General features: G+C 38.1%; 1 protein-coding gene across 2 annotated transcripts in view; it reads right to left on the bottom strand.

The window, feature by feature from the left end:
* thsd7aa (thrombospondin, type I, domain containing 7Aa) overlaps window positions 1-16611 on the bottom strand; it is a 97449-nt gene extending 80838 nt beyond the window's left edge. Inside the window, exon 1 of one of the 2 annotated variants that reach the window (XR_003294454.1) lies at window positions 16018-16611. Coding sequence is in view for 1 of the 2 variants with exons in the window: in XM_026288852.1 (XP_026144637.1) it covers window positions 16018-16168 (151 nt within the window). In the remaining variant the exon portion in view is untranslated. The remainder of the gene's footprint in view (window positions 1-16017) is intronic. The other variant, XM_026288852.1, reaches the window with a different exon arrangement.
* Window positions 16612-16762: the final 151 nt, after the last annotated feature.

The raw sequence follows: 16762 nt of genomic DNA on the forward strand, positions 1-16762 counted from the left end.
GCATTAGTTATAACATTAGAATGTGTGTATAATTAGTTTTTGGTTTGCATATTTGGATCTGTATTAAAACAGTATGCATGTGAGCACTACAAAGGAATTGGTAAAGCTGAAAACAGAGCCAGTCACTAGGGACTCTTTGATGCCTCTACATGCCTTATCCACATTCATGCTAATAGGGCTAAACACAGCAGATGGGAGAGCGGTGGCAACCTTAAGAGACAAGAAAAAGAAAGGGAAGGAGGGGAAGGGTGTATAGGTGATAACGAGTGCAAAAAATATATAAAAAATCCTGGAAATGAGCATTTGGATCACTTAAACTGTGCATTGTACATTGTTCAACTGCCAGCTTAATAAATGTACTACATAAAGTCCTAATAAAAATGCAGAGAAATCTGTGTAAGTGTTAGGTGAAAGAGAATGTTATTATAAAAACAAAAGCAGAGACATTATAAAGGTGATGAGATGGAAGATAGAGCCTGGTAACCTTTATTTGAGAATTGTAGGATTGCTATCCGCCTTTCAGTAAAAAAAAAAGATCTCATATAATTGCTTTCACTGTAGAACAGCTGAACCAGCCTGAAAAATATGTATATATTTAGCGTCATTTGAGCGATTATTGTCAGATTGTATTGCAGAATTGAAACATGTTGTTACATTTAATCTTGAGAAACAGTTTTCCCCATTTAAGAAGATAAAAATTGTATACTCTGGGAAAAAAATAAAAATAATAATGATAAAAAAGGTAATACCCAATTTCACAGTGTCCTCGTTATGTTACATGCACTTACTATAGCAATAGCAGTAAGTTTTAATTTAATGCATCCTAACCCTAAATCAATAGTAAATAGAAATTTCCCACCATGATAGAAAAATATAGAAAGTGTACATGAATATAAAGAACAGGGCAGATTTAAGAAATCAGCGCAGTTACTGGTGGCATATGGATATTGGTTTATGCTTACTTCAGTTGTCAGCGTATGTCTAGACATACATACTGAACTTCCACAAAATCGAAAACATTTGTTTTGTTTTTTATGAAAAAGTGTGTGCAAAATCTGATTCTGAAATTTTCACATGTTAATGGATGGACTCTGGATGGATTCTTATTTTTTTAACCCACCGCATGTGTTTATAATCGACTTTGTAAGCTACATTACCCATTAATGATTATTTTTCAGTTGCCTCTTAGTTTTGTGAATATATTCTGCCATGTTTATTATCGCTCAATGTGTACATCTTATAACATGTTCAAATGTCCCATGCCGCTGTCTGCGGAATATTAAAACAAAGAATTAGCAACAGCCTTTATTGAAATATGCATGAACACAGTTGTGCCAGGCTTAATGATGTGTCTGAATTAGCAGGTTGTGGGTCTCATGCAGAGAAGGCGGATCTAAGGGGCTGGGTGAAGAAGACAGTGTGAATGTGAATGAAGGGTGTGGATGAAGAAGAGAAACTGCTGTTGTGTGAAAAGACTTCATATTGTTTTATAAAACATTTGATGTTATTGTATATCAGCATGTCTCAAGATGCTAATTTGCACACTGTGATGATCTAACTGAATAACAAAACAAAATCATCAGACTAGAAACTGAGAAACGTGTTTGACGAATTGACGTCATATAATTAAATATGCATTTACTAACTTTTTATGATATATATATATTAGCGCTCCTAAAATAACATATATCTCAGCACTCTGCGATATGACTAGATTCCAGCAGAGCACTGATGCTATAATCCATAAACACTTCATGAGAGCTTAAATGTGTGTTAGTGAAGGCAGAAGTCAGCACCAGATTGGATTATGGATGGGTGCTGCCTGCAGGTTCATTGCTTTTTTCCCTCCAATGATGACCTAGTTTTCCCTGCCTTATGCATGAATCTTTGTTTATTAGGTATTCGCCTATCCATATCATTAAACAGCCCATGAAAATGGTCTGTAATTGGATGTTTACATCTCGTCTAGACGGTGAGCAAAGAAACCAATCAGTATTCAAATAACGGTAATCACATGAATGCAACAGTACCAGATTTAGTAATCTCAGGATTATCTACACATGAATGCTTCATATAGAAATTAATCTTTGCTTTATCTTCATAAAAGCAAACATTATTTAGAAATATATATATTTTTAAAAAGAATACATACATTTCTTTTTTATGCATTCCTGTGTGTTTTTCAGAATTATCATCATCATTATTATTATACACTTATGAACCACACAGCTGATATTAATACATTTTTGAATCCCTCCTTCTGTTTCTCTCACTTTTAACAACAGAGAACAAATACTACTAATACCATCTTTAAAAAAAAAAAAAAAAAAAAAAGAATAATAATATTGATAAATGTTTATAAGAGTACCCTACTACTACATTACTAATATTATCCCTAAAATACAATTAACTAACACTCAAATCACTGCATCTAAAAAAAAAAAATGTCATGAATATAGAGAATCCTCGATAAAAGGCAAATATTTATTTACTTACAGAAATCTATTCCTTTCAACCAGACTTTAGAGGCTTTCATATGCTGTAACTGTTTCATGTTCAGTAACCCATTTTTGGAAGAATGGTGCACCAGATGTCCGCCAGCCCCTCATGATGATTTGTCTACCCCTCATAATGTTTGTTTGGATGCATTCATTATTTATTTATTTATTTATTTTTCTGTGGAGGACGTCAAAGTGAATATTTAAATAAAAATAAGCAAACCATGTATTTTCAGTAAATATTAAATTAATCTAGACACTGAGATGCCAGTTATGCAATGAAATGATTCAATGAGGATAACACGTTTAAAGCTATAAGAATCAATATTTTATTATTTCTTTTTAAAGTGTGTTGGAGATAATTTACATTCCAAAATGCTGCCAAGAAATCCCTGACATTTCCTCTCCGACTGTTGGAAGATGGACACTGTTTTTATTAAAGGACTGTTTGAATAGTAAAAATGTAAAAACTGTCAAGCATGACAAGTCAAACGCTTTTTTTCATCTGATTATCTTATCTCTTCACACAATGCATAAAGCAAAGACCTGCTTTCTCTATTATTGGCCGAGAGCGGCTTTCCGAGTCATCTTCCTTGCATTCAGCCGGAGAGTTTTTTTGACATTATCGGGATTCGATGACAAACTCATGCTCGGACAAATTGGTTTTAAAAGGGCCACTGTGACAGTCAGAAAATAACCAACGTTAATATTTAATGCTAGAGTGTCATTTCATGTCCTGAAGAGGGAAATAGCTTCTGCAGCCTCAACTTACAATGCTTCACTGACCCTAATGGAAATGGCAGACAGGGCAATAAAACAAAGAATATCAAAATGTATAGTCAAGATCACGTTTCAGTATCTCCTCTGGAGAAGCATACAATTTCATACAAATACAGTATAGTACATACAGCAGACAATACGAAGTGCAGAATCCTCTAGTATTTGAAAACATACAATAGCATGTCCTCAATATGCAAATGAGAGGCTCACAATCACCTCGTTTTTGTCTCTCTCTCAAATCACAGCTATTCTGCGTTCCTGTTTCTATCTAATTAACATCAACGGGTGCAATTATATGGCATTTAATTGCTTAAGGATAAACTGAAATACAAATGCACAACTAAAAGTACGTACTTATCAGACATTCAATTTCAGAGCCAATGGCATCAATCCATCCCTTTGCTGCTGAAACAACAAAAACTTTTCCACTGGAACATGAATGCCAGAATTGTCTCTCATTCAGACACAAGACCATCCGTAAGGTACCATCTAATCAATACACTACCTGTGTAAATCTTAAATTTGCTTCAGACACGATACATACTCAGTGGTGTATTTTACTTCAGCTGCAGTTAGTGAAATGGAGAGGAGGTGGTGCACTGCCATGAACATGTCAGAACTGCTGTGACTGGATGCAATTTATGGTAAAAGCCTCATTGAGATGTGTTCAACTGTACAGCATCCCAAGATCAAAGCTGGGAGAGTGCAGCAGAGGAGAGAGACTGAATCCCAGATCTCCTCTGAGGTTTGAAACACACTCACAGTGAGTTGTGTGCATATGGTCATAACTGGGTGATAATTCAATTCTAGTGATGTATTTTGCATTACTGTTGGGAACTTGTGGGGTCTGTCCTTAGATTGGAGACCATATATGTTAGAGCCCAACAAAACATTCAAATTAGACTTTGTATCACATACAAAGCACCCCAGATATTCTGAAAACATCACATTTTGACAATCTGGAATGAAATTATGAAACTGGATGGTACAAGAAATGAGGTTAAAAAGTTAGACATTATTATTATTATATAATTATAAATATGTTGTTATAGAATAAGAATATGAGAATGACTTAATTTTAATAAAAATGTCAGACCCAACCTTACAAATTCCAAGGGCGACAAAATTGTGATGCTAAAATTATTATTATTTTTTTTAACAAAGTAATACATATTTATAATTATTTTATTGTGAATTATTACCAATAATAATGCAAATACAAAACAAATTATATAATAATTGTAACATGCTGTTCATGTCAAGTCATTGTTTGTATTTTGAGATTACTTTTGAATAAACTGCACGAGTTCTTAAACTCACCTTCAGTAGACTGTTCCTTACAATAATATAAATATTACTTTTATTATGATAGCTGCTACTACTAAAATTGTCTCAGCCTCAGACATCACGCCCACGGACCATTGGCTAGACATCTGATATATATGGGGTGGTGTTAGCGCAGTTTATAAGACGCATGCCTTTGGTGTGAGAGACCCGGGTTGTGTCCCTGAGCAAGACACTTAACCTCTAGTTGCTCCAGAGGCGTGCGACCTCTGCCATATATAGTAATTGTAAGTCGCTTTGGATAAAAGCGTCAGCTAAATGAATAAATGTAAATGTAAATATATGGTACACAAAAGTGGAAAAACTTCAGGAGTCGTCATCGGATTGGTTGAATTATACAGGATTTCTGGGAGACGTGTGTAGCGTTCTTTAACGTTCCCGCCTGGAAACAAAAATGCTGTGGCGCCAAACCCCCTCACGAAAGAAAAAAGCTGTCGAGTTTACAATTGTGGTGACGGGCACTTATCAGGATCAACTAAACTCTGGATATTCAAAATTTTGTCAAATATTTAAAGTTTGTGGCATAGAATCTTTAAAATATGTCAGAGAGTTTTACACAACGATCTGTTATTGTGGCGACATTTCCACTCCTCGAAACGTGACGATGAATGAAACTAAATGTGATTGGTTGTTTGACATGTCGGTCAAACAGCCTTGCCCGTTGAAAGCTACCATAGATTCTAGACATTCAGACTGAAGACTCGCGAGACTACTACTAAAATAATAAAGTAATTTATTATTGTTATTACAGGCGGCCACAACAAAAACAGTCTCTACTGGCCAAATTCCAGTAAATGTGACCCCACCATTAAAAACAAACAAATAATAATAATATAAAAATAGTAAAAACACAAGATTGTTGAACAATGTATGGAAGTTTGACTTTAAATGAATCCTAGAGAATAACCTCTTTTTAGAGTTGCACAGAATAAACTGTCATTCATCAAGAGAAAGATTCAAAGATACTTCTCACAAAGATTCTCACCTACGCACATAAAAAGGAAATTCCAAACTGCATCTATAGTAGGACACCTGCTGTTCCAGTCAGACTATGGGATGGTGAATGTGGTGGGAAAAAAACAAAAACAGGGATCACCTTCTCTCTTCCTGCTGAGTTCTGCTGATGCTGCACAGTTTTTTTTTTTTTTGCTTACTTTCCTTTTTAATGAGACTGACCTTCAAAGGAGAGAAATGGACGGCTGATTGAGCTACAGTTGTCTAGTTTGTTTCATGTTTGTTTGATTTCTTCCTTTAAAATTGGCTTTTAGATTCTCCATGGTTTTTCTCTGACAATGAGAGATCTGATGTAGTATGTAGACTTCATTTTTCTTGGGCTGTCCGTGCTGTTCCATTAAAATGAAGGACAGCTGGAATTGTATTCAGTGGCATGGAGAGAACCGAAGGCGAAAAGAAGGGCTGTGTTATTGTGTCCCACTGTAATGAGAGCGGCGAACACTTCATCACTCACGCACCAACTCTCCCGCCGCACTGGATGATGGGTGTTTAGTGAGCGCAGCTCCACTTCTCTCTGCTGATTGCTCACTCTATGTACAAAACATTTATAACAAGATTTTTTATTATTTTGTCCATGTTCTGCGTGAAAGGGTCTGACTGAAATAGCGTTACAATGTCCATCCCTGTGAATTTAACCATCCGTATTACACCATAATGTTCTTTTCCAACAAGTGCGTCCATGACTGGCTGACCTCATTCTTGTTTCAAAGTGCTTCCTTTCGTGTATTTTTGTATTTTTATTTATTTGTTTATTTACTTACTTTACTTTACTTTATTTGTTTTTATTTATAAAATGCAGTGCATGTCATGAGGATCAACTTCAGTTACTTTTTATTTTTAAGGTCTAATTCTTGCTATCAGCAAACCATTAACTATGACTTTTGCCTCAATGAGCTCCTAATTTGCTGCTTATTAATAGTTTTTAAGTTTGGATATTGAATATGGTCATGCAGAATAGGTGCTTTATAAGTACAAATAAATAGCCAATATGTTAACAATAAACATGCTATTAAGCAACTAGTTAATAGTGAGAATTGGTCCCTATACTGTTACAGCAGCTTGAAACGTGCAAAATAAATAAAACAAAAATCAACCAAACTAACAAAAAACAAACGATCCAAGCAAAAAGAAACAAAACAAATTAAAACAAAAGACAAAAAACAACAAATGTTTTCAGATAAATAAGTGTTTACTCCCAGATAGCCTACATTAGATTGTCTTTATGACTGCGCATTCTTTTTAAATGTGCACTGTCGTCCTCATAAGAAAGTAGCCTCTAACGAAATGAAAATTACACATGAGTGTTTGTGTATATAATGTTACACTCTTATTTTTTTGTATTTATGTATTAAAATAAAATAATTCATTTCAGTCATATCAATGGCCTGTTTTCTATTACATATGTCAGGTTGCCTTATTTGGGGCAAACAAACAGTACTCACTAGCTCATCTCATAATACTCCCTTATCTGACATTTATAATAATAAAAATAAAAAACCTCAAACAGTGCATGTGCAAAAACGATCTATTATCTATCTATTACTAATCTATTATTGAAAAATAATCAAGACAACAGTCATGTCAGCCAGAAAATATTATGTGTGATTCTTCATCACATACATGAATCTCCTCATTCCAACATTCCAGTCATCCCGTGCTTCATTGCATCCTCCAAAACCATCAGGGCTACAGCTGGCAAGGGGCACTATGTAGTGTGGCAGCGGCTTGCATCAATCACACACAAACACTTCCTGAATGCTGATGATCAGATCTGGAGAGAATCATCCAGTGCTGCTCTTGAGGAAATGTGGAGGGAGCAGAGCTCAACCACACACAGTTGAGCAATCAAGCTCCTGAATGGACTGAAGCCAACACTGCTGTATGCAATGACTGATTATACTTTCAGGAAAAAGTGCTTGATAACAAAATGCACTCAGCGAATGTAATTCAATAACAACAAATGTCTGACATTTAAGTGTGTATAGTGAAAAATCTCGGCGACTGAAACACCTGATTGCCTTTTTGTTCAAAGAGCATGGGAGAAAACAAAGCCAAACAACTGCCTCTGTCATGTTTGCCTAGACTTCAACAGATAAACTACATCACTTTAAAGATAAGGGCACTGTACAGACCATGGTGACTTTATTCACCAGTCCTCACCGTAAACAATCAACTTCACACCGTTTTCCAGCCATGGGCATCAACCTTAATTTGTATGCCCTCATTTCCCTATTGAGATGAGTGTTGTCCCGAACATAACATCAGATTTCATTAAACCCGTTCCATCGCCTCGTTGACAACTGACAACGAAACACGTCTCAGTTCAGCAGATTCTAGGAACCTTTTCAAGACAACATCTGCAGCAAAACAACATCCAATATTGAATCGAGGGTGACTGCAGAAGGACTGGTGGGGAAATGAAGTGGAAAGGCAGATGTCTGCAGAGGACAGCAAAAAAGAAATGGATGAAGGAGACAGATGGAGAGGGTGCATGGCACTGCCATACAAAGGCACTGGCTACACATTTTTTACAGAGTTAATAGCAAAATCTTGTCTCAGACTATAATCAGACGAGTTTTGTATCAGTTGTCAATGAAGCGATGGAACAGGTTTAATGAAATCTGATGTTATTTTCTATAATCAGCACTGTGACAAACCAGCTCCTCTTTATTTTGCTCAGAATCAATGAAAACATGGAAAATACCATAACAAATCTATTAAAATAAGCCATTTTCTCAGTTCCAGTGAGTTACAATGTTTTTTTTTGGTACTGTGGCAGGGTGGTCTCAAAACAAATACTTCATGTTGTGTATGCACTTCCATCAACCCTCTGAAATCTTTAAATAGTATCACATTTGGAACGATACAACAAATATAACCATGTTTAAATGCTGTGTAAAACAAAACAATCTTTAACCGCAATATACAGAGATTTGTTTTTCATTGCAGAAATGTGCTGACTAGCATGTCAGGAACGGCACCTTTCTCCAGCGTGCAAGCTTGGCAAACCACATTTGATGTCAATGTCACAAATTAAATTCAGGAGCTGGCAAACTGGAGAAAGATGCCATGCTATGTGCCTGACAGGATGCATTGGACTGTGCAATTAGTAGAGACCAAATCTAAAAACCTAACCTTCAATATTAGCCATACAAAAATGCTTTTTGCTTGTAGATGCTTTAGAAACACTATAAAATGATCTGATGTACAACAACTACTCCATGTTGTGAGTGGAAAACACTCCAGTAAAGCATATTTAACAGGACAATTGTGAGTCATGAATCATCCAAGGGGCTGCTCTGTGTGCTGCCACAGCTGTGGATGAGGCATTGGACATTGTAAACAACCACAAATAGATTCATACACAATGCTGCAAACGAGATTATGAGAATATTATGGAAACGTCCATGTGTGCCTATGGGGAAATGATAAATTACACATACTCATACCCAGTATATACATGACCATTTCCAGTATTATCAAAGGCATAGAGTACAACAAACACAGTAAACATTAAGGGCGTAGTTCAATCGACTATAATAACAAATCTTCTTAGGATGCTGTAGATAATGTTTTTGAATAACCTAATCTATAATCCATTGAGCATCTATACATGAGTAATGCTGGACTTAGTCTAAAGCCTTACCATTTAGATTATTGTAAATAGTCTCTTTCTCTATCACAGACTATTTTCTCCATCTCCTGTACTTTAAATATGACATCTTTATGTAGTTCTTTAGAGAATTAACATTATATTTGATATGCATTATAAACGACACAAGCGCAGTGTGTGTGCATGTGTGTGAAAGCACTGGCAAGGCATACATAAAGATTAGGAGTTTGTTGCATTACTGTGGAATTCCAATAATTGAACCATTTTGAAAACAATAACAGACATTTTCTGCCAATTTTCCACCAAATTTGCTTGTCAATTTTGCTTCATCTCTCATAACCACTCATACACCGACTGCATTAGATGCAGGAGTCTGCACTGTAAATGTGACTGAAGCAATATCCTTCTCAGTGAAGTATTCTGAACACTTGCAATACTGTCACACGAGGCTCTTAAGATCCTCAAGTAGAGAAGTATTTTGTTTCAAGCTGATGGGCTCATTCAATCATTTTACATAAATTTACATTAGAGAGTTTCACTTTCAGGACACTTTCAGCCACTCAATACAAAAAAAAAAGCAACGAGGCAGGCACTGTGTAATTGTGGGAAAGCGGAAGTCTGGAGGCAGTTCCATCGGGGAGTTCTCAGCGTAACTATGATGAATAGAGGGTCCCTGGTAACTCACTTACAGTAAGCCCTGCAGTCCTGGCCATGAAAAATGACATGGATAAAATGTTCCCTCCCTTTTCACAAATGTTTGTCTTCTCACTTTTCTTTCGCAGAAAATTATGTTTTAGGCTCCCCAAAGAAGAGCAAACAGAAATATCTCTACAAGGTTTTTAAAACATCAGAAAAAAATAAGTGATATGACAAAATATCCACCTATAAGCACTGGCCAAGCCAGCTCTTTGTTGTAGACATGCATCAATTAGCTTTTGATTAGAGTGGAGTGGGTATGTGTTTGCATGAAAAAAATAATAATAATAATAATAATATATACATGCATACAAAAAAATTCTTTCAGCCACTGATGACAAACACAATAATGAATAAACAACTGAAAACTAGTGCCAAATCACAACTGACAGTACACAATGACAGAAGCTTTGGCTGTAGAAATAGAGATGCTTTTTCTATGCAATAACTGAATCTGCCTTGATAAAAAAGTATCCCACCCATCCCCACTATAAATAACACATGTGCATACTAAGCATAAAGGAAGTGAAGTGTGTGGATGTGAAAATAAAAGGTGTTGAGTGGGTGGCAGAATCAGTAGGTATTTGACAAGCTTCCATTTGAGTGGAGAGATGCTAACCTTCCACATCAACATACTGCTACTTCTGCCACTGTGTTTTGCATTTGACATTTTTTCTTGATTGAGGTTGAAGCAAAAAAAAAAAAAAAAAAAAGGACACCTTGAATTGTGTTTTAAAAGTAAAGTTAATGTTGCAATTATGCAAGCCTACACAAATATTTCAGCATTTCAGGATCATAATAGTGTTAAAAAGGATTTTGTCCAGTTGACATTCAGATGTTGTGCTCACACACAGAGTGAAGAGGCTTTTTCATATAGTTAGCTAGCTTGATACTTCACAGTTCCCAAACTTCCTACAACTTGCCATTCTATCTTAATGAATAATAAAATAAATAAATGTATGCATTTAGCAGATGCTTTTATCCAAAGCGTTTTATCCAAATGCACTATTCAGGCTAACTTTTTTACCAAACATCCTATCTTAACTCGTCTTGGATTCTAAAAGGCAAGGTCAGATTATGGTTAGCTGATTAGACCGACAGGAAAGTCCCACTCACACCCAAACTCCCTTATTACACTCAGCTTTCACATCAGACTCCCAACAAAGAACCTAGCGGAAATCAAAAGTTCTCTTCTGCTCATTACAACAGTGAAAGAAAGACCAGAAGTGCAAAACTGCAAAATTATAAATAACACAACCGTGAACACAAAATTTTTTTCAGACACATGCATTTGTGTGTGCGTGTGTTAATTCATTGTAAATGGGTGTGTGAGTATAGTTAATGAAGTAATTCTCATTCATCCATAAGGATATTTTGTTTGTCTGCCACTATAATTAAAACTAAACCTGGAGGTTACCTATCAGAGGTATTATTTAGTTGCTGCTACAGTGCCAACTTGTGCTGCCCGTGCCAAAAGCTGCAGGTGTTTCATTGTGTGCGAGACAGCGATCATCTGCGCAAATGCGTTTATCCAAGCGTGTAGTGAAAATATAGCACACCACCAAAGAATCAACTAAGATGACAAACAGTCTTTTTGTTCTTGTTTATTCTCCATCTTTCACTCCCATCTCCACCAGGCTCTCTCCTATTAGAGTCTGTAGCACGGATCTAGAGCCAGAGCTCAGCTGCTGCATGGCTCAACCTGTCTGCTATTTATATCTTCATCAAAAAAGTCGCTATGCAATAAAGTATGGCACTGCACAGCTCAGCTCCTCAGAGACAAGCCTGGCACTCAAGCGTGTTTCTAAGACATACAGTTACATAGTTAAAGATGAGAAAGTGAGCAAGTGACATACACACCGTAACTTCCACAATCTCAAACACATCTTTCCTCAATAGGAAATGCATTTGGCATATATATATATATATATATATATATATATATATATATGGGTGTGAGAATAAAGGCGCAAATCGGCTCTTTTATATAATAATTCGTAGGTGGCCTTGGACAGGAAGTGTGTGACTCAGGTGTTGATTTAAAGCGGTTTAACATAATGAGTGTAATCTCTTTGCACGTTTCAGAAAAGCTAAGCAGCCTATTGCTGGAACGTGAGCTGTAGTAAGTGAGAGAGTAGAAAGTCATCAGGAACACATTGTGCTATTCCGCTAATGTGTTTAGTACTGTCATCAGTTACAAGCTTATCTGACGGACTCTGAAATCAAAGGGCAGTTCTCGAGTTCATTTTCAAAGTCATGATCAGTTTCTTTGGTGTCCCGGACTATCTAAATAAATGCCATGTCTGATAAATACAAATTTGTCAGTAGAAAAAAAGCAGAAGGTGCCTTCTCAGCATCTTCTGTCAGAAAGCTGCCTTTAGTTATAAAAAAAGGGGTTTGCGCCACACACCTAGGTAATTACATCCACTCCCCCACGCACAGGGAGGCGGCAATCCATTCTTAGCAAACTAATTAGGTGTGCGAGGAGCAAGCATGCATGTGGGAGCAAAAGAAAAGGGAAAGAGAGAAGGGGGCAAGTGGAACAAATCACGCTGACAGTCTGTCTTTTGTCATCTTTTGGCGAGCACTTATCAGAATTCTCCCCTCGCTCTCCAGGACGAAAGAAGAAGAAAAGAGCAAGGGAGCACACAGATGCTAACCTAAAGAAACGGCAAACGGCAGCGGGAGGAGATGACCTAGCACAAAACTGCTATGACTGAGAACATTGATACACACAATTAAAGAGGAGATGCGTTGAAAATTACAAAAACCATAAGACAGCTAAACAGCCATGTGACAAGGCTCATTGTGTGAGGCGGACCATTCCGGGTAGGTGGTACTTGTCATGCAGGTTGTTGTGAGCAGCTGGACCATACTCAAGTAAAGGACTTGACAGTACCAAACAAGCAGCAGCAATTTGGCACTTGATGAATCTGAAAGCGAACTCCATTTCATCCCTCCTCATAATGGTTGAGTCTAACTCGGCACGCACAATTCAGGCTGATGGCTGGGCATAATTAAAGCTTGATCGCCTAGGGAATGTTTGCACACTTCCATATGTTTTCCTCCTCTATTTTTCTCCACAATTAGCCATATCAGAAGACACTGAGGAAACCAAGATGCACATGGATGCGTTCTCCCCAGGATCCAAGGGTCTAAAAAGAGTCTTGTTGCGCAGTCCTCAGGTGGCGTATTTGGTATTGAAGTCTGACTGAGTAAAAATGTTTGAATTAACCGTTTGACACTTGGCCTGCTGCCACCGATAGATCCCGCATGTTCTCCTGCACTGACATGCCCTTCCAAGACCCTTTTAACCACAGGGTCAAAGGCTGACCTAAAGAAAAGAATGCTGAAGAAACAGTTGAAAGGTGCTGAAAGAAGGAAACAGAAGGGGTGGACATTAGTGAATGTGGCAGTAAACGCAGATTCACACACAAATAAAAGGTGTCTCATCTGCTGGACTGGATGGGCGGGGTGAATGGGGGAAGGGTCCTTCCGGGCTTCCTCCCACATGTATGCCACTGTTATGCTCAGTGCTGACCAGGGAGAGAGTTCAACCCTGTCGATTAAGATCAGCGTGTATGTGTTATTTCAGGCAGCTGTAGGGCAGAGAATGGCCCACATAGAGGCCCTAGAGAGTGAGGGTCATACAGAGGTAAACCCCAGGACGAGAAAGCAATACAGTTAAATGACACACTGTGCAAAGCAGCATCAAAACTCAAGGCTGTTTCAACAAACTCTACAAAATTAAGTTTTGATCCCAATATGGTCTTCACAGCAATGGTGAAAAAAAGTGGTACCGTTTACAGTGTAAAATTGGAAGATACAAGGCAATAAACTGGGCCAGACACTTCCCTAGACTCTTTGAATACAGCATCATAGCCCCGAAAACAGGGACATACAAACTGCACTGTCAAAACCTTCAAGACTGAAATAAATTATAGATGATTGACAGCTTGCAGGTTTCCATCTACTAAAATGAGTCTAAAATTAAAGAGATTCTTGCTGCTGTGCCTTTCAGAAATGCACTGTTTGAATGTGAAATGAGCAGCCTTCTGGTGACCCAATAGGTTATTGATATGTAATAATGGTGGTCACATTTGGTGTTGATGTATTTATTTTTTTACACAAGCCACTCATTTCGAGTTGTTTTGAGAACTAAATGTTGTGTTGTCAAGGTACATATCTCAAAACATCAAAAATGTATTACATCTGAATAAATCTGAAATTATGTTTTGTATAATAATTAAAGTGTCAAAAGTGCGGTCACCACCCATCTCTATTTAGGAACATCCAAGGGGAACTAAAGAAACTTGTTTTTCCTACAATAAACACTCTGCTGACTGGTGAACATCAGCCTCTGTACTGAATGGTGCACACAGCCAGGGCCATTTGTCATAGCCACAAAATTTATTGTGCTCTCATCAAAAAAATGGATTTGGTCCCATATGAGCCCTGCAGATAGGCTGACACTGTTGTACAAGTCTCTTCCAAATTTCTCTGTGTGTCCCTACACATCAAAGCACAAAAAATACTAAGTAAATTATTGGAAAATTGGATGCAAAGAAAAGAAAGAGATGGATGCTTTCCACAAAAGCTTGAGATTTGCTTAAATGGCCTAGCTTGGGATTCTGAGGTCAAGTACTTGCCAAACACTTGGTCTCAGTTTTAGGACTCACTATGTGTGTATTTATGGGAAATGCAAAAGTGAGGCTTTGCTGTATGTAGGTTAACTTGCTTCAGCCAATCTGCTTGTCCTCCCTCACAGTTTAATCTCCTGCTCTCAGTTACAGAAGTGGGGGCAGGATACAGCACCACACTACAATGATATTCCCAGTACCACTTCAACACTACACTAAACAGATCATTTCAATGTGAAGGCATACTAGAATAAAAGTAACAATCACTTTGCCAGACAGACAATTAAAATTGACCTCATCTCCTTAAACCATCATCATTTTGGTGTCAAATAAATAGCAGCTGTTTTATAGCGTGCCCTTAATAGAAATTGTCATTCATTTCTTGGATCCATGGGTCTTTTGAACACCTAGTTCTCCAGATTTGCACCCCACACACTGATCAGACTACTTCTGAGTTAGACCAGAGTGTTCAGAATTCACCATTGATCCTGTAGGATCTCACTACTGTCCAGTTGTGAAGCTTGTGTATTGATCAACTCCAGCAGGACACCAGTGGCCCCACTGCACCCTCTTCATTGATCCAGAGATTCTCCATTCATTCCCGCCTAAGACCCAGCCCAAATGACCCATCGATCTGTGGCCAGACCAAAGAACCAATTCTGCATTTCAGTTTAACCGGCCCCTCCCCATCCCAACATGTACCCAAAACAGACTCAACCCCTTCAGCCTCTTCCAACCCCCCACTTCCACTGCCGGTGATGTCCCATACATGACAAATCTGCACCCCGATACTACCCCAAATAACACTCACTTGCAAAACTGAGAAAAAGACCCCTGGCTCTACATTCCATTGAACACAAATCTTAACCAGAGCATGACTCTGCAGGTACTTCAGACATCTCCAATACTCACCTACCAAACCTTCTAGGCAATGTATTCTCAAGAAATCTTACAAGTCGTTTTGACCATTCTGCTTTTGGAAAGCATATTTACAGCCGTTGCATGGATATTTATTTGCTTAATTATTGTCACACCATTCATAATCACACTAATCAAGTTCAAGATTGCCTTAAAGAACTAACCATGCCTCTTATATTTTAGGATGTTTAGCTACACATTTCATAAAGTGTGGTGGGTTACCAGTGAATCGAAGAACATACCAAATATTCTGAAAACATCAAGCACTCTTCAGCAACAGCACAGATTTTGACAAGAAATAAGTGCCGGGACGTATTTATAAAATGTCTGTACCCTGAATGCACAATATAGCTACCATCGTCTATTAAAAGTAACCTCCAGTGAATGTACTTTCACTGGGACAATCTAATTTTGATCAACATCAATTTCTCATCACAAGCCTGTCTTGGAGCACAAAAAAAAAAAACAATTAAGATTTTCAGCACAGACTTGTGATTGGATAAAACAGCCATACCTGTTTGCCAGATGTAGGTGGGTTTTGTGTTGGCGACTGTTTGGGTCTGGACATCCCAAAGCCCAAAAAAGAGCAGAGCTACTCTGAAGAGGGTGTCAAGAGCCCCTGCTGAAGTGCCCCCTCTTCCTGCCGCCCTGCTGGCCAGCCCCATGGCTTCAGCCCGGCCAGATAGATCCACACGTCTCAAATCTGGCCAAACAGACCCGCACAATACACACACACTCAGCAGGAGATATATGCACAAGAAGATGCGGCACAGGAGAAAGTGTGCCGGTTACTGTCCCTTTCACTCTTCTGTACGCGGTTCCTCAAGGAAAGGGTAATCCACTTGTCTCTATCTTTCTCCACTAACTCCTCTATTTTTCCTCCTTTTATTTCTTCTTCACTGTGTTCTCTGGGTCAGTGGAAAAGAATGAGGTCTGTGTGGAGGAGAAAAAATAAAAAAAGCCAGAGGAACAATAGATCCCTCAGCTCAGCGTGCTGCTTGTGCGGCTACTGCATCCTGGCTCAGCCTGGCTGATACAGCACCTCCCATTCCCCCCCCCTCTCTCTCTTTCCCTTGCTCGCACTCACTCATACAGTCTCGCTCTCCTTTACTAATCCAGCACCCACCTGCAATCACTCTCTGTTATCACTTTGCCCTGCTATCAAGGGTTGCACTATTCTTCACGCAATAGGGAACTGGGGTAGGGGGCCGAGGTAAGAAGCACGTGCATCATTGTGGTATGTTTGTTGATTTGGGATT

Source organism: Carassius auratus, chromosome 19, assembly GCF_003368295.1.
Source record: "Carassius auratus strain Wakin chromosome 19, ASM336829v1, whole genome shotgun sequence".
In the NCBI taxonomy this organism is placed as follows: domain Eukaryota; kingdom Metazoa; phylum Chordata; class Actinopteri; order Cypriniformes; family Cyprinidae; genus Carassius; species Carassius auratus.